This window comes from Labrus bergylta, chromosome 17 (assembly GCF_963930695.1).
Source record: "Labrus bergylta chromosome 17, fLabBer1.1, whole genome shotgun sequence".
NCBI lineage: Eukaryota > Metazoa > Chordata > Actinopteri > Labriformes > Labridae > Labrus > Labrus bergylta.
In genome coordinates, this window is record NC_089211.1 from 16,015,448 (window position 1) to 16,039,655 (window position 24,208).

Here is a 24,208-nt window from a genome sequence, read left to right on the forward strand (position 1 = left end):
GTTATATTGTCCCACCCCCCAGAGAGGAGTCAACCTTTACATTTACAATTAGGCTTCAAACAATCAATGAGGTCAGCCTGGATTTCATGACTGATCATTTTAATCATTGACTTAATAAAAAGCTGTGTTCAAAATGCACTCCTTTATTGCGTCGCTTTTTTAAAGCAAGATTTATACTTACTACATACTACAGATAGTATATCAGATCTTTGATGCTCATTATCGAATGACAGTCCTTTCAGTCCTTTAAATGTAAAACTTTTTTAATGCCACAAGCCAGGAAACCTTGTATTCACAGATGACTGTGCCTTCCTTCTTATGTAGAAACTTCAAGAAATGGAGGAGAAAAGAATCGAGAGGATAGGAGTGTGCATGAAGACGTTTGCAGACGTGGACCGCCAAGTGCTGCCAATCGTGGGGAAATGTTTAGACGGCATGACGAAAGCAGCTGAGTCCATCGAGCCCAAGACTGTGAGTATACACAACTAGATGTGCACACACACAAACACACACACAGAGACACCACCATATGGGACACATTACTCACTCAGCCAGGGTGTCAGTCACAGCCCACACACTATACCGTTTAGGCTTTCATTTGACCCACAAGTGTGGCAGTGGGTTGTTACTCTTTGGGGGGTATTTTCAAAATAAAACTGCTAACCTGTGAACAACAAAGTTCTGTGGGAGGACGGTGTTGTAAACCAAGAGAGTAGCTTAAAAGAATGATTCAGTATGTGTGTGGACCTTAGCATTTATACTTGTAAAACCTGTGCGGTATAAGCTAGACTCTGATTTTTGAGAACAATAATAATACTGATTTAAGGGAGCAATGAAATATCAATGATTACTGATAAAATGGCAGATTAAGTGCATTTCAAAGATGGCTTTTTATGTGAATTTTCCTAGATTTGGCACTGTTATAAATATGCAGAGGTACTCACAAAGCAGCTTTTTAGAAACATAACCTTATAAAGATGTACAAACTATTCGATGACATGAACACTCAATCCCCTCGAGCACTGTTTTCCACATATACAGTATGTTCTGTTAAAGGCTTAATATGCGATTTTTCACACTTAAATGGAGCAGAAATCAAGTATATCCTCTTAAAATAACTTTGTGGGTCATGACTGTTTACAATGGGTGTAATGCCCGAGTCCCACTGTCTGTGATGCTTTCCGAGTTTTCCGAGTCCTATCTTCACTTTGTTTGCATCGCCAGGACGGCCGGCCGGCGCATCCCCTCGCGTATAAAAGTTGTTTAATTGAGGGACTAGAGAAAAGAATAACAACAACTGTACTCACTGCTTAACTGAATGTCACGTAAGCGTTTCTAGATCGTTTCGGGTAAATTTACATGCAGTGTGAAGATACGAGCATAATAAAGATCGCTAGCATTAGAATGCTAACACAACAATGAAGCGCACGTTGTTTTGGTTTCATGCTGGTGCTCAAGGGCGACATCTGCTGGATCAAAAAATCGCATATAAAGCCTTTAAATTGGCATACCGTAAAACTCCAATTAATAGCCTGGGTTTTAATTTATTTCAGCCTATGAAATGACCCTACCTTTATTTGTGACCGGCAATAATACGAGACAGGCCTTCAACTATTTTTAAACCAAACTGGTACACAGCAAAGAAAGGAAGGACTATAAAATAATAAATTTACACCAGAAAGATTATTTTACAGTGTATTGTAAAAAGAAATAATAGAAATCACTATTTTAATCTTGCTTTGTAAGACAAGCCCATCTAGGCTAACTTGCTACACTTCTTTTTTTGCTTATTTTTGATCTATTTCAACAATAAGTGCCTCAGGGCATCTAATCGAGACCTGCTTTTATTTGTCATAACTTGCAGCAGCACCGGGCTAGTAAAAAGGACTGGGCCCTAAATGGAGATGGGCTTTTATTTTAAGTTTTACGGTACATCAGAAAAACTCACAGGCTGATACAAATATATATCTGCATGAGGCCCATATCAACAAAGAGCAAAATGTCTGTCAAGCTTTAGTAGAAGCACATACGCTGTATTTTCCAAAGAAGGACTCAGAAGACTGATGTAAAAAAACATCCCCCTCCACAATAAATGACAAATAAGTTCCACATGCACAAATGATTTATTTCCCCTGAAGTAACAGCCTTATATTTAACAGCCAGATAGGATTATTAGAACATTTGGTTATTCAACGCTCTGTTGGAAGGAGAGTAATGCTATTTCCCAGAAATGTTTGTACACATTGTAGAAACAGGAGGAAGCTGAATCGTACTTCCTGTGCTTTAAACAAGCGTTTGTCTATTTAAGTTTTATACACTTTCACAGAGTTGATATGCACTCGTATCAAAGGGCTGTTTACGGTTTCATTACTTTGATTTCAAAATAAAAGACAGCATTTAGCCACTTTAAAGACAAAACGAGCTGTGTGATATATTGAGATGTCACATGTTGGCTGCCTGCCGTATGACAGAAAGCAAGACTATCCTCAGGCATCGCATAGTATATGTGTGTGCTTGAGTATGTCTGTGTGTGTGTGTGTGTGTGTGTCTTTGTGTGCGTCTGTTTGTGTGTGTGTGTGTGTGTGTGTGTGTGTGTGTGTGTGTGTGTGTCTTTGTGTCTGTCTGTGTGTGAGAAAGAGTGCATGGCTCGGCTCCAGGGAGATGACTCCATCCTGTGACTGTCTGCAGCACTAAACAACAGCACAGAATAACACATCACATGCTCCTTCCTTTAGTCTCTCTCTGTCTCTCTTCCTGTCAGAGACTTCTTAATATCATATTTCTTTTAATTATCTTATTGTTCTTAATGTCCTGTTCTTAACTCTGTAACGCTCTTAAATTTGCTCTATGAGTAGTGTTATATAGACAAACTTGCCTTGCCGCATGTATACATTGCACACCCCAGGATCTCTTGACCCCCTGGCTCTTATCAGCTTAGATAGGCTGATGCACACTGCACATGATTAATGTTCTTCTTCCTGTTTCTGAGCCTGGCTGTGTTCACTGTTTTTGTCATAACTCCCGCTTGACAGATTTGGGTCTTTTCCTCTTTCTTCAGTGGCCCACAAAATAGAAAACGACAGTCTCTCTTTATCTCTCCCTCTCTCTCTCTCTGTCTCCTTTCATGACAAACTCATGGACTGTCATCAGTCAAAAACTACCATAAAGAAGAGAGTCACCAGGCCTCTATTGTGTTGCATCTTATCACCTGGCGTACTGATTAGACGGTCAATCTAAACACACAGACATCCCCCATTAGTCATTGTTTTGCATTGTTTAATTATTCAGTTTATATGTAAAATAAAAATGCATTAAGGTGTTACAATTTTTAACGATTTCTATCAAAATAATAAAAGCAGAATCAGTAACCCCCCCGCCTATTTGCACGGGTCCTAAGCCAAAAGAAAACGCACTTCCAAGCCGACAGCCTTTCTTACCAGTAGCCTGCAGCTGCACTTAAGATACAGTGGTCAGTGGCTGATGATGGAAGATGGAAGAGAAGCTCCAAGAGAAATAGTCCAAATTCCCTAAGAAATCAATATGGTCACATTTTCTTCCTTTGTTAAACTCGATAGTCCATCTGCATGTCTTACTGTATAACAGTTTTATTGTAACAGTAGATATTTTAGTTATGGCCCTTAGTCGGAAAACACAAGTTATTTACATGGCTAATGTAAATAACATGTTCACTAATATTCCTGTTTACATGCAGATGTGTATGCTGAGATAAACAACTGCTTTACAAGCTGTTTGATGGTTAGTTTGTTTGGGACACAAAAAGCTAAGAGTGAACTGGTAAGAGACTATGTGTCTGTTAAAACCCAGAGTAATGTGTTTATTCTGATTCGGCTGTTAACATGTCCAAAGAACCTGAAACTTAAATGATGTCGGCCTTGCTAACATGTCTTGGTGGAGAAATGCTACTTTTTTTTAAGGCTTAATTCAGGAAATCCAAACAGAAGATGCAGTCTCCATGCATTTCTCAATACCGTCCCATTAATATGTTCAGATAACTCTAATTGAAATTTTTTAAATCATGGCTGTTTTTCCATTACCCTGTAAACTAGCTGTCTAACTGAGCCAATTTAGGCATACGTGCTTTAATATATAAGAAGAGTATGAATTAAGTTCAATTTATTTATTTTTTGTCAACATTAAATTAAACTGTAAACTTGTATTCAATAAATGAGTTCACTGACATAGCTGTTAGTGATTTAAAAAGCTTTTTATTAAGTCTACAGTGAGTTCATATTGCAGGAGGGCGGTGTGTTATCTAAATAAATCAAGAATGAAGCTGTTGCTGATTTCTGCAACCCCTCCCCCCCCTCAACTAGGACTCGCAGCAGGTAGTGGAGTCCTATAAGTCCGGGTTCGAGCCGCCCGGTGATGTGGAGTTCGAGGACTACGGCCAAGCTATGAAGAGGACGGCGTCTGAGACCAGCCTGTCCAGAGAGACAAAGGAGAAGCCCGTCAGCAAGAGCAAGGGCAAACTGTGGCCTTTCATTAAGAACAAGAACAAGGTAACACACGAGTGCACACATTCACATCTGAACCTGCCGCACCATGGTGGGCTGACATTTCCGCTTTAACACGATTTTTCTCGCTTAGAGGTCACTTTAGACTTGGGGGAGGTTTCTTGAAGTAATGTTGGTTGTGTCCTGCAACACTGTAGAAATATATGTGTTCAGTGTCACATATGTATCTGTTACATTTCTAGCCCTGGTTATGTATTAAATGTCCTTTTTGTGTTAATTTAAGTTAAGAAATGTGTTGCTAGTTCATTGTTACTATTGCCATTTTTGTTGTTGTTATTATTATTATTATTATTATTATTATTATTATTAGCAGCCACGCATTCCCCCCCTCCCTGGCAATCCACACTCACCAATAATGGGAGCCTCCCTTCTTCTGTAACACACACTAATGCATTTCTACCTTTTATCTTGTGGACGGGTTCAACTGGCAGACATTAACTTGATCTAAAATAACAGTTTCCTGGTGTTCGAGCTCCTTCAGTTTCCTGCTTCTGAACAGAAAAAAAACTGATCTCTGACTGTCTTATGGGCTGTTGGCACTGTTGGTGGTGAAATAGAGCAATGCATGAGTGAGTAACTGAGAGTGCGTGGGTAAGAAGGGCTGGAAGCAAGTGTGTGCAATCCTAGAGGAGAAACCCGGAGTACTTTATGTCAACAGAAAATGGTGTATGAACTCATTTTAATCCACATTGTGCAACCTCCCAAAACTACACACTTAATTCAGATCAGGATTCATTTCAGCGGTATTACTACTCTGATGCAGGGTGGTATTTCTACGCTTGCATGCAAATGTAACGGAAACATAAATTAAGTATAAAAGCACTATTGCTGACTCTCTAAATCAAGGATTTTAGTGATTTTTCACCCTCTTTGTGTTTGTAAGAAGGCTTTCTAAATCACTTGAACGTGCATGCGAGCTGCTTTATTCTCCTAACTCGTCCACTACTGGGGATGAATAATGCAGTCAGATTTTTTTTAGGACAACAATAAGTAATTCAATCTAACTGTGATGATGACCTTAAAAATCCAGCGGCTGATGTCCTCGGGGACATGGGGAATTTCTCGTCCTAACTGGCATGTGTCGAGGTCGGGGAACGAGCGCCTGCATGCGCTTTGACTCAAACTCTTTGCTGTTCGCTTTGTCGCAGACGCTTGCTTTAACACATGTTACGCTTCCTACTCACTCTGTTTCTGTTCACCTTGTTTAAACAGTTTTTTTTATGTTTTAATATGTTTGAATTTTTCATTCCCACAACATAACAACTGACAAGGTTTGGCGTTCCTTCGGTTGTCTTTTACATTCTGTTTGGGTTTTTTTCTGTTGTGTGTTTCTTTTTTAATATTTGTAGGAGGCTTATTTATTTCGTTTTGTGTTCCCTCCTTTTTTCCTCCTTTTTCGTTGGATTCTTGCCCCCTTTATTCTTCTTCTTCTTCCATGTTTTCCTCCTCCTTTTTCTTCCTCCCCTCCGTCATGGCTCCCCCCCCTCTTACTGGTAGCTTATGTCCTTGTTAACGTCCCCCCACCAGCCCCCACCTGCCCCCCCAGCCACATCCCCGCCCTCACCCTCTGCTGTTCCCAACGACTCCCAATCTCCCAAGCAGCAAAAGGAGCCCCTCTCCCACCGCCTCAACGACTTCATGGCCTCCAAACCCAAAATGCACTGCCTCCGGAGCCTGAGGCGAGGGGTAAGTGTGTGTGAACAGCTAGCTTTGTGCATGTGTGCGTGTGTGTCTCTACACCTGTATCTGAGCTGTGAACCTGCTGCACTGTATGGGTGAAGTAACAGAAAAGGTATCATAATCATTACCCAAGTAACTGAAAGCATCTGTATGAAGGCAATGTGACCTCAATTGTTAACAGAGCCATTACACACTTTTATTTCCAAACCTTGCAGTTCAGAACTGCCTTGAAAATCTGCAGTATAACTCCTTTAGTGGTATAATCAGTGAATACCAGCAACATAAGAGGCCTTTTACCTTCACTCATACAGTGCTCAGACTTTTTTTGCTCCGCTAGCATGCTAATGTAGTGCAAAAAACTACAAATCCATGGTACACGTCTTACTCACCTACAGTCTCTCCATCATGTCCCTTCATTCTTCACATTAACTCTGTACTCACAATAAGAACCCTTCCTCTTACCCAACTTCCCCCTTTGATTAGCAAGACGCCTAAGAGTCTTGGCACTAGCATGGAGACTGCAGATGCTCCCTGCGCACTTTTCATCTGCAGTCTATGCTGGAGGCGGCGGTTTGCTTTTGTTGTTTTGCAGATAAAACGAGGGGTGAAGTGAACACTGGGTATGGAATGATTCCGGATTCAGTGTAAAAAAAAAAGGGAAAAAACATCGAGTTAGATCCCTTTTTTAAGAGCTGCACTTATTGTGAAATTCCTCCTGAACTCCTTTATCACTGTTTCCATAGAAGCAGCAACTGCAAAGGCTTAATCAGCACCAGCACCAGGGTCCTGGTGGGTGTCATCACCAGTAACTGATCTCAAGTCCAGTGTGTGTTCGTACTTGGGTCACTGGGTCGGGGGGGCAGGTCAGAGCACCTTTTCCTGTTACACCCTCCATCTCTCCCTGACCTCAGGAATGGGCGGTAACTCACGTGTTCCTTCCGGAGACCACAAATATAGTTTTTGTATTCACTCTGATTTTTAAAAGGGCAGCAGTTACTCAAGGCAGAGAGTTTGAATCAGTGCTAACATGACGCCTGAAAAAGGCACAGAGCAAGAACAATACTGTGGGTGCGACGGCCCATTGAGCGAGCGTATCGTAGAGGAAATGATTGAAGGTCGGCAGAAGAAAAGGGAAGTGCGTAATTTTTTCAAACAGGAATTGCACGTTTCTAAAAGCGGAAGTGCTGAAACAGCTCTCGAGAAGAGCCATAAAGAAGAAAAAACAAAAAGAGTGAAATCACATGCATTGTTTTTGATTTCAAGTGATTGAAGTGTGACCTTACTGTAACATTTAGAGCAGATGAAAAAGGTCAAATGAAGTCTTTGGAGCCCATGAGAAGTTAGAAAAACTATCACAGCAGAAAAAAAAAAAATCCCTTTTTTAAAATCAATCTGTACACCTTCATTCTTACTTCATGAAAACACATTGTATCAACTCGTACATATATTCATGTCTCATGGCAGAGGCTTGTTCGTGTTTTCATGTGTATAGATGTTGTTTGATTTAGAGTACATCTTCACCACATCATTTGCTTCTGTTTAGATCAACACTAGCATATTGACAGGTCAGTAAAAGGAGGCAGAAGTTGCATGGTTAATCCGATAAAACAACAGCAAGTCTTTTAAGGACGGCAGCCTAGTGCCGCACTGACTCAGACAGTTGGGACTCACTCCTCTGAACGGCTTACTTTAATTCTTTGGCTCTTTCACAAACAGGCCTAGATACAGCTCCTCAAAGCCAGCTAACTGGCTTAACTTTCACAACACAGTCCAGTAATACAGAACCGATGCTCATTTTGAGAAGGGACACTTCATTAAAATGTTTGATCAGCAGCAGGTCTTGGAAGGTATTTTAAAATCTGGATCACTAGAAGGTTTTTGTTTGAGATTGAAAACGTTTTTAAAAAATATATGAAATGTGCCAGGTCTTTGGCCATCACATGACCACATGCATTTTAAATGAAAAATGTGATCAGATGACTTGATCAGAGTTTCATTGTTACCAGCTGAAGCTCTTTGTCTAAAAGGAAGGCGACTCATCAGTCCATCCATTCTTGTTTTTTCTTTTTTTTTTTTTTTTTTTACTTATCACAGTCCAGGCAATGGTAATTTAGTTACTTTATCATTAAGAGCTAGTACCACCCTGCTGGGGAGTACTGTACACACCAGGCCAGATTGTCGGATTTCATGTTCATCTGTAACTCAAATGAATCATGTTTTTTTATTCTATTCCTTGCTTGTAAACCCTGCTTAAGATTTGTAAACAATCAACAGATGGTAAACATGATATAAATCGAGTTTAATCAAGAAAACTAGATTGTATTCCTCCCACCTCCTGCAAAGAGAACATAGTATCACATTAAGGATCGCATTAGTTGTGCCAGTGGAGGTGGTGTTTTGTGTCCTCTTGCTCAGTGGAGGCATGTCAACCCCCCCCCCCCCCCTTGCAGGAGAGCCTTAGTGTGGGGCATATTCGCTGTCTCATCCATCCACAGCAACTATATATGTGTGCGTGCGTATGTGTCTTGTGCAATAAGCGAAAGGCATGTGTGTTTTAGGAGTTCAAATTAAGAGCGTGTAGAGTATAAGAGCTGTAAGAGAGTCGGTGCTGATCTCACTGACGAAGCTGTATTCTCTCCGACAACCACCACAGCAGCAATCCCCGTGCTCGCTCATTAATAACAAAGAACTAATGAAGAGGACTCTGGGTCGACCTACATATGCTTTCGAAGCAAGGCAATATGTTGTAAGTGTGTGTGTGATGGGCGTGTGTGTGTGTATGTGAGCAGGTATGGGGTTGGAAGAGAGAGGGAATGAATATTGAATGCGTCGGGATGTGTTTGGGGTCAGTAAAAGCCGTGTACAGCACATGCACTAGCCTCATGAATAAAAATTGAGTTGTGTGACGTCCGTTTCTAAGATGAGGATGTTCGCCACAATTAACGAGGCTAATTTTCCTCACAAAGGAGGCCAGTGTGTGTGTGTGTGTGTGTGTGTGTGTCTGCGTGTGTGTGTCTTTCTGAGAATTGATCACATGGCCCTGTCACGTGTCAAATCTGGACGAATGCTCTGACGAGATGATGACTTCATCCCACATCACATGTATCCGCTTCAGGGTTCCTTGTTGCTCGTCATCCACGCAGCTGATTTAGGGCTTTCCCCTCACCGAGCATCAACAAGGGGTCAATTCACAAAGTGTCACAAGCACCTAAAGCAGTGGGGGATTATGGGTGTGAGGATGCTTAATCATCCGAGCTTCCAATCGCCCTCTCCTGGTTAATTAAATGTCACTCTAAGCCGTATGTAGTAAAAGGTGAGGTGTTGGTCACACTTTGGGTCTGGGTTAAGCCAACATTACCCAGAATTCACCCCTACACGGCTTTATTTGTGCTAGTGTGCCATACTGCAGCAGTGTTTTGTGTCTGTAAGAGCTGAAATATACCTGTATATCTGTGTCTGTCCGGGGGATGGAAGGAGTTGAGGTTCATCTGAGGATAAGGGGGCTGGTATTTATCAAACTTCTTAGAATCACACTGGGATGGCACGTCAGAGCTAAACACATTCAGCACCATGCCGTTTAATGCTACAAAAAAGGAGCAGCTCTCAGGTGACATAATATACTGTATGCACTCAACGCAGTAGGTGGAGAATTTACTCCAAATCTCTGACATGGATCATTTTATTACAATGAAAAGTTATCCTTATTTATAAACCTCAGCGATGCTTATTCATTATTAAAATGTGAAAATGTTTTGTGAGTAAATCTTAATTCTTCATGTAGATGCATGGACAGTGATTTCAAATGAAGATAATTTCTCTTAAACTAGGCTTATATCGATACATCTTTCTAAACACTTAGAAGGCATCAATAGCAATGATTTTTTTCTCTTTGACAAAGCTGTTAATGTTTGACTTACTATGACCTTGTCACAAACTTAAAGAAGTTTAGGAGTTAAAGGTCGTGCCCTGGAGTTTTCTTGTCGGTCTACATGTACATTATTGTTCCTTTTGAGTCTATTTTTTTTTTATGAAGTCTATTGTTGTCCTTGCTATGAAGTGCCTTATATGTGCCGGACTATGTGTGCAGTGTTGCTGCTCTGTTATGACGTACCTTGTGTGTCTCTTGCTCTGTCTCTCACCTGCCCAGGGACCCACAGTTGAAAATTAGCCATGTTGGCTCAACTGGCACATTACAGAAACGTCATGAATGTGCATTTGTCCCTGTAACTTTAAACTGTAGACAATAACTAACCCTATCCGAAGAACATCTCAAACTAAATCCACTGAGTCTGTACCTGACCCAATAGAAACAAAAAACAAAGCTCAACTTTCACAGAAAGTTACAGAATATATAAATACAGAGGAAAGATTTAAATGACTCTTGGTGCTCTGTAAGTAAAGCTTCTCACAAGGGGACTGTAGGAATAGTACAGAGGTGGGGGAGGTGAGAGTGTGGATCACAAGGTAGAGCAGACTGTAACAGGCCATTCCAGGTGGATGACTCGATTAGTGGACTAAAGTGAGTAGAGCCACCTCAGTGCACCAGCCTGTGAGCCTCTAACAGGATTACAAGTCACCTGCTGCAGCTCCACCAGCTGATGAGTGTTCAAATGCTCTCTACTCTGTTCTTTGTGATGAAAACATAACCACATCCTCACAGAAAACCTCTCAATAAAAACAACTCTCAAGTCCTGTAAACGACTATTTCTTTTGTCTCCCCTTGCTTTTTAGTTCATCATTTATTTCCTGCCTTTGTTAGTCTACTTTACTTTGAGATCAATATTTGCCTGTGTGGATTTTCTTCTTTAAAAAAAAGGGAGTTTGGATAGTCTGGTTTTGGTTTTGAAAGTGTCTCTCCAGCTTGTCTTCATCTGCCTCCATGTCAACGTTTGGATCTACTGATGTGTGCTTTTGGTGCCCTCTGCTGCCTCTCTTTGTAATGACAGCAGAGCTGTACCAAGGAGTAAAGGGCACATCTGTCCCTGTTGCATCCACACTCCCTACTTCTTCTTTCTTTACATTTACTCTCATCTGTCTTCCCTTAGTTTTTTGACTCATTCTTTCCTCCGTGCTTGTCGCAGTAGGTCGTTGTTTTCGCAAACTTGTTTCTCATTTTTTCATTAATTCACCCTATTAGAAATGTTAAACTTCACCTCAAAGGAAAAGGGAGCAGGTATTAAAGCTCAAAGTCTTACTTAAAGAGCTTTTTTTTTTGACACATCTAGCACATAAAAAGAAATCCATGTTCTTAAGCCTTTTAGTGCTTTTCCCGTCTTTTCCTTGAATGGTGAAGTTTGGCAGAGTCAAGCGTTGACACAAGCTACATCTGAATGACTTGTATTTAAAGAAGGATGAAACAAATAGCTGCGATATTCTTCTGATGCTGACTGTTTTCTGTTGTGTCTTTCTCTCTCCTGCTCCTCGCCATTTCTTTCTCTCCCCCCCCCCCCCCCTCCCATGAAGCTTTCTCTCAAGCTGGTAAGCATGACCGTATAACCTCAATACCGTAGCGGCATGACCGTATCACGCATGTCACGTCCTCTCTATAACACATTGTTAACAACGTTGTGTACGCCGTTGTGCTCTCTTTTGTTGTTATTTTGGTTGCAAGTTTGTATTTGAATTTTTTTTTTTTGCTGTGCTGACACAACGATGGACCCCAGACTCACTGTCCTTGTCTTTATTTATGTTGATTTGTTTTGTTTGTTTGTATGTCCCGTTTGTGTTTATGTCTCTCCCAAACTGTGTCTGTGATCTCTGTGACGCAGATCACACTCAATTCCCACGTCCGGAATCTCATTGAGGTGATCAGATTTACTCTCTGTCTTATCCGTCTGTCTCGTAGTCTGTCTGGTAGTCCTCCTTGTCTCGACAGATTGTGTGTCCTGTTAACAAATACTAATCTGATCGTAGGTAGAGTTTGATCACTCGTGTTCTTACACTGCATGCCTGTTTTATTAAAGAAAGATGATCTGTTAAGCTAACACACCGAAAATGATGTATGATTGATTACAGTCCTTCACAGCTTATGAATATCAAGTCATTAATACTCTGATGATTAAAGGAATAATTAGAATAAAGCACAAGAGTTTCATATCACTCTCATATGAATGAAGCTAGGACAAGCTAATGCTCAGCTTAGCTTATTTTTGCATTATGACTCAAAGGATAGGACAGTTAGAGATAGTCGTGTTGATCCAAAGGTATTAAAAAGTGTTTATGTTACAACACTTTTTTTTGAGTGTCTATAATCTGTGCTCTGTAAAAAGCCTCTTATAAAAATGTTTAGACTGATTCCAACTCTGGATTAAAGAAAAAGAAAGATCCAAGGCATGTTCGCTAACACTCCTAGCAGGCAATGTTTTCTATTAGTGCATAATGACATAGCCCATGAAGTTATTTCAGTTTACTGCTAAGTTATAAGAAAGTCATGGCTATCAATGCTCCTCTGGACAGAGCCGGGCTAGTCGTTTTTCCAGCTTCCCACCACAACGCTCAGCTAACTGTAAGCTTCTTTGACATTAAGCGTGCAGACCTAAGCGCGTGTCGATGCATTAAAACGAGCACTAAGCTCACGCAGTAATGTAAACAAGGTCTTTTAAGGATTGATGCTTTTTCATCATTTTGTGCGTTGAAATCATATTTTGAAATCACTTCCTGATTCCATACAAAGTCACACTTATCACATCACTGTAAGTCAAATTGTTTGCCCATAGTTTTAGTTTGGTTGTGCATTTCACCCAGGTGATTTCATGTGTTGTTGAATGCCACAGAGAATGTTAGCATGTGTAATCACTAGTAATCACTAATACATGATTTCTGCACTGAAATGTATCATTGAGAAAAAGGAGCATGTCTCTGCATGACCATTTACACGATCTTTGTTATTATTGCATGCCCCCGGTAAGTGTTGCGCGATGGTTCAGGGAGAAGGGGTAAGGTTGCCATGGTAACCTAGCTGCTGTGTTTGACCTGGCTAATGTGCAGTGAACCTCAAGTCTGTAGCTCCAGCATTTGATATCCTGTTGTGACCAGTGTTAATCTTCACACCATTTTCTCATTTAGTCATAGTCTCCTGACGAAAATGTCCTTTATATTGAGTCAGATATTATTCATTTGTTATTGATTTAATTTTGTCAATTAGTCAACAAAATCAGACGCGAGCTTTTATTTTTATTATCAGAAGCTCTAGGGGGCGGGGGCTTCACGGACCTGCAGGCTCCAGGCTGCACATTGTTGCACTCACCACACACATGCACACCTTTGATGAAGTATGCTATGGTTTACAGTGATTTTAGAACAGCTGATTACAATCGTCACTTGTAATGTAGTTTTTCGTTTCGTCAAAGTCAATTAGATGATGAAGTAATATTATTTATCAAATTTGTCAAATAGCGGAGTTTCGTCTCGTCATAGTTGACTAACGAATATTGTCGTCATTTATTTCGTTGACGAGATTAACACTGGTTGTGACCCATCTCAATGAGATCCGATGAGGCCTTCACCTGTTCAGTCCGTGCAAAGATAGAGAGGCCTAAAGTAGAAAGCACATTTATCTCCTTTTATCTTTTCTGTAACTTGTTAAATAAAGTCAAAGACATGCTCTGTAGAGCTCCAAAGAGTTTAACTGAGAAATTAAACCCTCAGACCAAATTCCAGCAAACCAACTTTTCCGTCAGTCACAGTTGTACTTTAGGTAATTGATAGTCAGTATAATGTTAGCATGCTAACACGCTAAACTTAAACTTGTAAAGCATTAGCATTTTCATTGAGTTATCATCGCTGATATCTTGCTAATGTTTTGCACATAGCCACGCAGGTGAGCAGAGTTTGTTGTTGGCCTTTACTTTGTTGTTCTATAATCTCACTCTTCAAGATGGAAAAATAATCAAAAAGTACAAGACTAAAGCCGACTTAGAGGAGTCTACCAGTGTTAGGCTTCAGCTTAACCATAATGGGAAACCAAAACAACATTTTATAAAGCTGACGGAAAGGATAATCATTTCATGTTGAGCTCTTTGGGTCTCCGCACAGAGTGAGCTAGCAGCTAACAGTTAGCAAGCTTCAGGACTTAAATACTGATGCATCATGTTCATAGAAAATTTGAAAGACTGCCGAGAAGTGACTCATCAGTTCAGACTGGAAACCTTCTCAAAAGGAAATCTGACACCTGGACGGAGGAACAAACCTCTCACTCTCACAACCTTTAGTTCAAGAACACACAGTACAGACCTCTTTCAAGCCATTAGTCAGCTCACACTGAAACCCTATATGAGCAATAATATGATGTGCTTATACTGTAATACATTTCCGATGCATTCATAGAGAGCACTAGATTAGACGCAGTGACTGAATAGGTAAAAGGCCTTAAGTGTACAGGCAGACAAACATCCCAAGCTGCAGTATCTCCTTCAGGTCAATTATTATTTGAACATATAAGGAGCCCTGTTTGTGAAATAGATTTTTCACAGAGACTTGGCTCACACGGTTTACAGCAAAAGGGAGATACTTCACCTAACTAGAAAAAAGCCCTTATGAAATCAGCAGCACAGCAAGTAATGAATAATGAAAGTTGCTGTTTCTGCATCTCATGGTTTCTCTCCTCTCTTGCCCATTTCTATTCCTCCTTTTTATGTCTCAGGGCTCTGGACCCGAGGACTTCAGCCACCTGCCACCAGAGCAGAGGAGGAAGAAGCTGCAGGGCAAGCTGGATGACCTGAATAAGGACATTCAGAAAGAAATGGACCAGAGGTATCTTTTCATTTGAACTGTGCATTAGAAATAAGTTCACCAGTGCTGACATTGTATAAGCATGTTGTGATACTCTTTTCTTTAGTAATACAGGACCTTTAAAAATGTATCATAGATGACAAAACTCTGATGTTTACGACAAGAAGTTGTTTAAAAACTCTCAATCATACTGATCCAAAACAATCCTGGATGTACCAACAGAATATTTCTTTAAGATTTTGGTAGGCGCGAGGGACCTTTTCCTATAAATATTTCCATGGAAATTTGTTATGACCCTTTTTTTCAACTTTCAAACTTGAGCTGATTTGTTTATTTTTTCCTCCCCAGGGATGCTCTGACTAAAATGAAAGATGTGTACGTGAAGAACCCTCAGATGGGAGACCCGGCCAGCGTCGACCCCCGGCTATCAGAAATAGGCCAGAACATAGAGAAGCTCCAGTTTGAAGTTCAGAAGTTTGAGGTGAGTGCGGTGCCTGTGTGAATCTCTCATTTCTGTGTGTGAGTGTTAGTGTTGGCGGAGCGATCTTGTTTGGTTTACATGAGACAGTAAATAATGAGGAGTTCAGACACACATCTCCAGCTGGGGTAGTTCCAGAGAAGTCTGCTACTCGTCCATATTAGGAGAAGATGTGCTGCAGCTGGAGAGGGCAGACTGCAGCTCTGTGCAGGGGAGAGAGAAGGCGAAGAGAAATGGACTGATGTAACCCTGTGAAACAGTCAGCTGTAAGACCTGATATGGGACAAAGTGGCCTCCACAATGTCAATAAATACCTGATGATTGACCTCCAGAAGGGAAATATCCAACTTATTCCACAATCTCTTGCTTAAAACAAACAAACACAAACATATTGACTCCAGTTGTAGGATGTCACGCGTTATGCTGTCAAATCAAAGTTTTTTTCTCCATCTGTTACTCCCCTACCTGGTAAGACCTGAGGGTTTGACCGAACCCAATAAAGCTTTAATGTAAAGGAAATGTTCTTATCTGTTCAAATATTAAAAGGAATCTTTGATACAACTTGACATTCAAGTTTGAGACATAAAGTCGGTAACACAGTGCATTGTTGACAAAGAGACTAGCTAGCTGACCAGCTAGGTCATCGCCTCCAAATCAATATTTTTTGGAACCATTACATAACCATGGTTACATAACCAGTGTGTGATATGAAAATGTACATATAATGGGTGGAAAAACACTGATTGCTAAAATGTGTCTAGCTTTAACTGACACATCACTCTCTGTTAGTAGCGCACTGTCGTTGTTTGTTTCTTTTTAATTACAATTCACTTAGCAGACGCTTTTATCCAAAGCGACGTACATCAGAGAGTACTGATGTTTATTTGTTGTTGTCACATGCTTATCTACCTGAAAACAGTTGATCCCAGTTGATAATAAGTTAGGATATAGAATTTTCTTGCTGGTAACCAAAAACAACATTTAAGGCGGTAAAGAAACTGGTATTAGAACACAAAACGATAGTTTCTTTCTTTTTTTTTAAGCGGGAGATCATGTAATGAGTTGGATATTTCTCTTCTGGATGACAAGTATCCGGAATTCATTTACAACTTTGTCCCTTATCAGGGCTTACAGCGGACCTTCTCACAGGGTTACATCGGTCTCTCTTTGCCTTCTCTCTCCCTGCACAGAGCTGCAGTCAGCCCTCTCATTAATAAAAAATAAATAAATGTTTGTCACTTTTCAGTTCTTCAGCTGCATTAAGCTCTCCAAAAGGGTCGAATGAAATGTTGAATTCACTCGTTGTTGTACTGAGGAGATACGTAGCTTACCAGCTGGTTGAAATATATCGTAAACCACGGCTTTGAATTCATCCCTTTACTTCCGTTACTCATTTTAGAAACATTGTGATAGTAATGCAAGTTAACTAAGAAACTTTCAAACAGTTCAAACCAAACAGCTTAATCTGCGGTCTTTGAATAAACCCAAGAAATAAATCAAGTCAATCAGAATTGAATTTTCACCAAGACAATGATATAAAAGGCAAATATTCTGGAGAGGAAGAAGGAGCTGTTTCTTTCTGTCATGGTTTTTGACTCATGTAAAGGCCCTCTTAAGTTGTCACGCAGGACAAAAGATAAGCTGTAGACCAATCATACAAATTCTTTGTTTGTGTTTCAGGGCTGGTTAGCAGAGGTGGAGGAACGGATGCCATCCAAGAGCGATACACACCGGAGAAGTGGACTCTATGAGACCCAGAACAACACAACAGTGAGCAACAACTGTGCGCAGGACAGAGAGAGGTATGGTATACTCTGACGAAAACAACCAAACATCACACTGGGGAGGTGTTACACGCTTCACTTCTTCAGAAGAAAACCATGTATGTTTTCACAGTATATTTACTGTATGTGTGTTGGCCCTTGAGCAGCCCAGATGGCAGCTACACAGAGGAGCAGAACTCAGAGACTCAGGTGAAAGCCAACATCAACCCCGTACCCAACACCAACCCCGTCCCCACGTCCACCACGCCAGAGTTCGATGACGAGTTTGACGACGAGGAGACCCTGCCCACCATCGGCACCTGCAAAGCCTTGTACCCATTCGAAGGTAATAAAACACACAGATGTTGTGAAAATATATGAATTATTTAGAACGCATGGGCCCTTTATTAATGAGTTGCAGCTGTTAAGGTCGTGTTATTTCTAGAATAACACGCAGACAGGGACCTGATTTCTAGAAAAGCAAGGTGGAGGAGTTTGATTTCACTAAATGATGAGTAGGGGGGGATTATTCAACCCATTGAGCCACAAGAGATTTGTATTTTAAATAAGTACTAACTTGTAAAACGATTTAGTTTTCATTCATTTAAACTATAAATGTGCCTTAAGAGGTAAGATACTTTAAGATTCAGATTAATCTTGGGGTTGAAACCATGGAGTCCTGCAGTTGCCTAATCAAAGTTTGAACACTTATACTTAGAAATGTTTTCTTCCAAAATAAAGGGTTAGGGTTAATGAAGTCTGGGAAAGAGCATGTTGGCTCGAAACGTCACTTGTCAATGTGTGCGGATCTTGTTTTGCTTTTTTTATGTTTTTTTGGATGCAGCACCTACTAGGGCTGGGAAGACTGCTTGGAAATGTTGCACATTAATATTCACCTGTAGTGACTTCAAACTGTCATGGTTTAAGCACACATTAGCACTATCTCCTGTAGCTAAACAACACATTGAATAGATTGTAGTGTTATTTTTACATTCCCTACAACACATCAGCAGGTCTGGCTTCTTTTTTGTCCTCAGATCAAACAAACAAAAAAAAAACTCCTTCTATATGAAGTTAATTCAAGGGTGGACTCGTGGTATCCTTATCTTTTTTCTCTCTTCTGTCCCCCCTGTCTGTCACAGGTCATAACGAAGGCACCATCGCAGTGGCAGAGGGCGAGCTGTTGTACGTCATAGAAGAAGATAAAGGAGACGGCTGGACACGAGTGCGCAGGAACGAGGAGGAGGAGGGATACGTCCCCACATCCTACGTGGAGGTCTTTTTGGAAACAAATGCCAAAGGTGCTATGACATACATTTAACTGAGCAAGCGTGCGTTTTTTTGTTCCTGTGAACCAGGAAGAGCGTTACTGTTAGCTCGGATAAGATAATGCCCCCTAACACACACACTTCCTGTCTCCTGTCCCATGGGGAATCAGATAAGTACATTGTGCCTCAGACAGTTGTGACAGATAGTTTTAGTGTGTCACTTCATTTTCTTTGTAAAGTCGGGTTTATGAAACAACACTTTGAGCAGGAGGATGTTTTGTACAAGACGTGTGTGAAAAAAAAGCTTTTAGTTTCTCACCTCTTATTCACTGCAGTGCCACCTAGTGGTCATACATGTAAAATATGACATCCACAGGCGCAGCTCGGCATGATTTGACAAATCACATCCTGACACAGAATGATCACGAGAACATTTCAAACACACAGTATTTTCTATTTTTTATACATCTTGTTTCATTTTGTTTTTTGTGAATATTTCAGATTTTGAAAAAACTGTTACGTGTTTTCAACCGACAATTGGATTAATGGCTGTACTCTGCTGAGTGAATGTATGAACATCATCACGCAAGTTATTGTGTTTCAATCACTTGTTGTAGCTACAAAAAAAAAGACAGCATGCTTGATGTGCAATCATGAAACTGTCTTTTAAATCTGCTGTACAATATGAAAACAGATTCAAAAAAATATTTTTCTAGGCAAAAAAAAGAAATAAAAACTAAGCCCCCAAAAGTTGCATGTTGCAGATTAATCTTAGTGCTGTTACAAGAAAAACTTGTGATTATCCTTCCCTCTACAATGATTGATGAACTTAGTTATTTATTGCCTCTATAAAGTGTATTTTCTCTCTATTGAGTGACTTTTTGATAATGATAGTGTTGGGCTGTTCTGGTCCTTTTTCCAGGCGAGTGGTAGAGGAATACAGGAGGGAGAATTATCTGAGCTCTACGGTGAGACTGGGCTGAGATCCGGGGAGCTGAAAACGTTTTGTGGTTTTTTTTCTTGCATGGATCTCTGAATCGTGAGAGCATGGTGTGTCATTCCACCTGGCTACAACTATGAGATACTCTGTGCTACTTTTCAAGATTGGCATCAAATCAGGAATCATTTCTTTCATAACTCATCACACAAGTCTTTGTTTAGCTTCCTTTTGATCAGCTTTGGTGGCTTGTTACTGGCACAGCATGGGGTTGTTGTGACTTGGAGGACGTCAGGGCTGTGAATACACATTTCATGAAAAGAACGTTTGAAATCAGGTGCATGATGCAACATTTGAGGATTTTTTTTCTTCCTTATCATGACGTGATTTGACGTTTGGCATGATGCAAAGTACAAAGGCTGAATCCTAACTTTCAGGCCAGATAAAATTGATAGGGTTTAAGTGACTGGTTATACAAGTACGTTTTAAAGGGCGTCTTAACACATACAGTTTGTGCATATCACATCCATAATTTTTCATACATGCAGTGGATTCTCTCTTCCTCTTCTCCATGTCTGAATATTTGGGGAGACTGTCTGTCTTTGACTTCATTTATCTTTAAAAAGGTATCTAACTTTTCTTTTTCTCACTTTTTTTTTTTGTTTGTTCGTTTTTTTTTCCCACCTTTTTTGACTTGCAGATTCCTAAAAGTGTGAGAGGCTGGCTGAGGAATGGCAGGGCAAGCAGCCTCGGAGAAAACACCCGACCATGTTCCTCCCGCGCTCACAGAGTCAGAGAAAGAAAGTGAAAGATGACCCCAATCTAAAAGAGGAAGATTCGCAACTCAATTTGACAAAAACAAACGGGAAAAAACAAACAAAAAAAAAAACGTATTGAGAGTGTTGCTCTTCGTGTGCAGAAACACTGTGATTTCAAGACACAATAAGAGATATCCATCTAAATTTAGTGCTCCTAACCTTCTCCATTCTTAACACCCATACAGCAGTCACAACCACAGTATTCAATTTGCTTCTTTTGTTGTTGTCAGCAAAGCTTTTGCTTCTAAATGGAACTAACTCAGCTTGCACCGCTCGGTTTCTGAATGTGGCTGTTGGCTTCTTATATCTGAACGCGCCCCTTTTGCTTCCCTTACATTATTGCCCCCCCCTTGAAGACACTCTTGCACACACATAAACATTCTCACATGGCAGAGGGTGTGGTCAGAGACGGGACAGGTACCAGCAGGAGTCAAAAATTCCACCTAAAAACACCTTTCATGCAGTGGTGTGTGTGTGTGTGAGAGACATGAACTTCTCAGAATCACCCTGGGCTCCTCTGCCTACATCTGGAGCTTTAAGAATCTCACCTGGTCACCACTCCCACTAAAATCCATTTTTGCAGGTTAAACCATCTGGAAATCAAGAAGTGAAGGTGCTAATCATCTGTCTGTATGCTACATGATTCTGTTTTATGTTGTGTGTTTGTTTCTTATCTGGATGCTTGTATGTCTGTCTTCTTTGTAACGGCCCATTTTCTCCAGCTGAGAGGAGAAGAGATGAATGATGCATTATTCGCTATCACTCATCCTATAATTTCTTGTCTTGTTGTCACTGGTGTCTGTTCCTCTCTCTGACCTTCACCCCCACGGTCCTCCCCCTCCTTAGGCAGCTCAGGCTCTGCTTTAGCTCAGGGCAGGGGGGAGCCTCCCAGCGTTGCGGTGTGCTGCATGCTTGCCCTGTCTTCCTCCTCTGCCCCTCCTCTCTGCTAACAACACAGAGGAGGTGTTGTTGGGGGTGGTGTTTGGTCAGCTTCGTCCAGCCTTTCTGTTCAGTTAACCCTCATTGCCTGGTCTCACTGTTTGGATTAACCTGAATGTTACCGTTTGGGTTCAGTGCCTGTTGTTCATTTTTTTCTTTTTCTTTTTTTTTTTGTCTTAGAAAGCATGTTTTCCTGTTTTTAACAGTGAGTGAGTGATCTCCTCCTCCCAGTGTTCCCCAGTTAAATCTGTAAACTGTATGAAAAGGAGAATAGGGACCGGAAATGTTGTTTTCTGAATGATTTGTTTGCATAGGTAGGTCTTGTGCGTTTGTTTTACTGTTAAATACACAGTACAGTATGTATTTAAAAAATGTTAGTATTGTATGTTTTTTCATCAGAGTGTCTAATGCAAGTATTTGTTAGTTTACAGTTTATCACCCTGTGGAAACACCTACACTCATTTCAAGCAGCAACAGTTTGACAAAAAAAAAAAATTTCCATCACATTCATATGTGAGCTATTTTACTCTGACAAGACTCTCAGGGTGGGAAGCTCAGATGCAGTGGAAATGTTGTATACTGGCCGTGTGGTAGGCTTGCAAAAGGTTTAAAAAATAAGGGATAAGAAAAAAAAAATTCCAATCCCAGCTGACTGATTAAAAACCATCTGAAAATATTAAATATCTTGTCCAAATTTCCAAGGATATTGAGTATTATAACAAGTTAAAGCAACATATTTTACAAGTCATTAGCTAGATCTCTTACATTACAATTCAGCCACTCCCTAGCTAACATAACTGTTTTTGCTAAGAATTTGTGACATGCTAACTTGTGACTACCGTTGTGACTTTGCAGTTAAAGCTCTTCCAAAAATGTTTTAGCTTGAACTATGGCTCAAATAATGAATGCTAATGTTAGCTACTGTGTCTTAGCTTTTTGGTACCCAATGAGTCATCAGCTATACATTTCGAAAATGTAACATGATGTCACAAAAAGGCTTTAATTCCTGCCTGAGCGTTATGCTAGCTAGCAAATGGTAATATTTGCTAGGAAAAGAATGAATGCTTATTACAGCCACTGTGACTTAGTGTTTGGTATCTAATTCATCAGCTAGTGTTAGCATTCAAGCACGTTCTAGCTAACATTACACGTCAAGTTACTTGCTAAAATTCCTGGCTGAAGGTAACGCTTTAGCGAATGGTTATGTTAGCTGCAGTTATTCAGTCAGCAGATGTGTTGTTTAGCTTGAAATGTGGCCCTTATATTCAGCATTTTCCGATGTAAGTACAAGATTGCAATTTAACCACTTACCATATGATAATGTTACACATTCTTAGGAATGGTGTGAATTCCTAGCCGATAATAGTGCTACCTAGCTAAACACAATGTAAGATAAGAATTGGTGGAAAGCTAACATTTGCTGCTGAGGCTTAGTTGTAGGTACCAAATGACACATCAAATATGTTGTTTTAACTTTAAACTTACTTTTTTTTTCTCGATTTCCTTTTTTTCAACTGTTGAACAATCATTAATCTAATTTGCATTATACCTGGACTAAAGCAGTACAACTTTACAAGCAATGTAAACTTCCCGTCCCTGAGCATGACATCAAGGAAAATGCTCTGTGAGTCTGGTGGATGAAGATATGATATTACACCTGATGTTTTTGGGATTGTCCACTTTTAACTGTCTACTGCTACTGTATATGGAAATATACTGTGATCCACATTTTACCTGTGAGTTTGTGACTGAAATGTGACCCTGAACCACCTTTAGTGGGCCTTAACTGGGTTCTCAAAGACACGGAATGATGCTGGTGCATGGACTAAGATGTGATTATCTCAGAATTTGGGAGCAAATTTGAGTTTTTCTAATCAAGAAACTGAAGATAGAAATGATGTCCACTGATCCCCTTTACCTGCTCAATGGCACATAACGAACGTGATTTTTAACATCTTTGTTTTATATTTGATGATGATAAGTTGGCTTTCGGCTTTCTTTGCTTTTTATTTCTTTGGTTTTTTTTTTAAAGCTGGAAATCTGTGTTGTAGCTTATTCTGCTTGAACTGCAAATATGAGTAACCATGACATCTTTTGGATGAAGCCATTTTTAAATATTCATCTGTTGCAACATATTATGAACATTAGTGTTACATGAACGTATTGACCACTTGGACTCTTGGTGAAAGGAATGATAAAACCACTGTTGATTTACGCTCACACATTCTGTTTGATTTTCACCACCCATCACTCAATATGAAAAGATATCAAACAAAATGCTTACTTTGGTTTTCAATAAACATAAACATGATGAGGCACAGACCACAACTCTAAAGGCAGCAGTAGACTTGATAATAGAACTGACTTGCCAGTTTTTCGAGACCACCACAAATCTCTTCGTCAAAGCCCCGATTAACCTGCCTGTACAGAGGAAAACGGCACGTTGGAATTAGAAAGAGTATATATGAATATATAAATAAAGTCTAAAAAGGAAAAACATCTATTTTAACTATTGAGAGTCTTCAAATTACTTTATCTGCTTTGCAAAGTAAGACTTTTTTTCCTTTGTAAAGGTCTACCAAATGGTGTGTTTTTGCACTTTTTGTTTGTGTTCCATTTGGTAGCCTATGCTTGTGTTTCTGGAGCACTGAATACTTTGTATTGTGTTTACTGTGCCAATTAAATATGCCTGAAAGTTAATGAGGTGCTATTTGTGTCTTTGTTTTCCTTCTCTGTCGGGAATTAAGGCCCAACTAAGGGCCACCTTCCCACATAATCTTGAATAACAGAACCTTACTAAATCTGTGTTTATGAGGAAGCAACATGTTTGTAGACTGATCATGTCTAATGATACGGATACAGGATTTCATTAAATGAAGAATACTTCTTAAACAAATGACCCAAATGTAACCTTCTCTTTTGTTTCTCTTGCATTTAAGTAAAAAGTTTTTTTGTTATCAGTTAATCTGTGGCTAAATGTCCAAGTAGACATCTTTATAGGTGTCTCTTTCTGTCTTAACCAATTGTCCAATGTTAAAATACTGTCAAAATAAAATCAAC

At 40.1% G+C, this 24,208-nt stretch overlaps 1 protein-coding gene across 13 annotated transcripts in view; it reads left to right on the forward strand.

The window, feature by feature from the left end:
* LOC110000216 (formin-binding protein 1) overlaps positions 1–23,848 on the forward strand; it is a 68,581-nt gene extending 44,733 nt beyond the window's left edge. For 2 of the 13 annotated variants that reach the window (XR_010668974.1, XR_010668975.1), the window contains exons 9-21: positions 325–471; positions 4,335–4,520; positions 6,033–6,221; positions 8,869–8,961; positions 11,679–11,693; positions 11,984–12,019; positions 14,857–14,966; positions 15,294–15,426; positions 17,104–17,224; positions 17,341–17,532; positions 18,329–19,023; positions 19,377–19,422; positions 20,092–23,848. Coding sequence is in view for 2 of the 13 variants with exons in the window: in XM_065965315.1 (XP_065821387.1) it covers positions 325–471; positions 4,335–4,520; positions 6,033–6,221; positions 8,869–8,961; positions 11,679–11,693; positions 11,984–12,019; positions 14,857–14,966; positions 15,294–15,426; positions 17,104–17,224; positions 17,341–17,532; positions 18,329–18,487; positions 19,377–19,387 (1,392 nt within the window). In the remaining 11 variants the exon portion in view is untranslated. Of the gene's footprint in view, positions 1–324; positions 472–4,334; positions 4,521–6,032; positions 6,222–8,868; positions 8,962–11,678; positions 11,694–11,983; positions 12,020–14,856; positions 14,967–15,293; positions 15,427–17,103; positions 17,226–17,340; positions 17,533–18,328; positions 19,024–19,376; positions 19,423–20,091 lie in introns of all 13 variants that reach the window. The other 11 variants (XR_010668977.1, XR_010668978.1, XR_010668982.1 and 8 more) reach the window with 9 other exon arrangements.
* Positions 23,849–24,208: the final 360 nt, after the last annotated feature.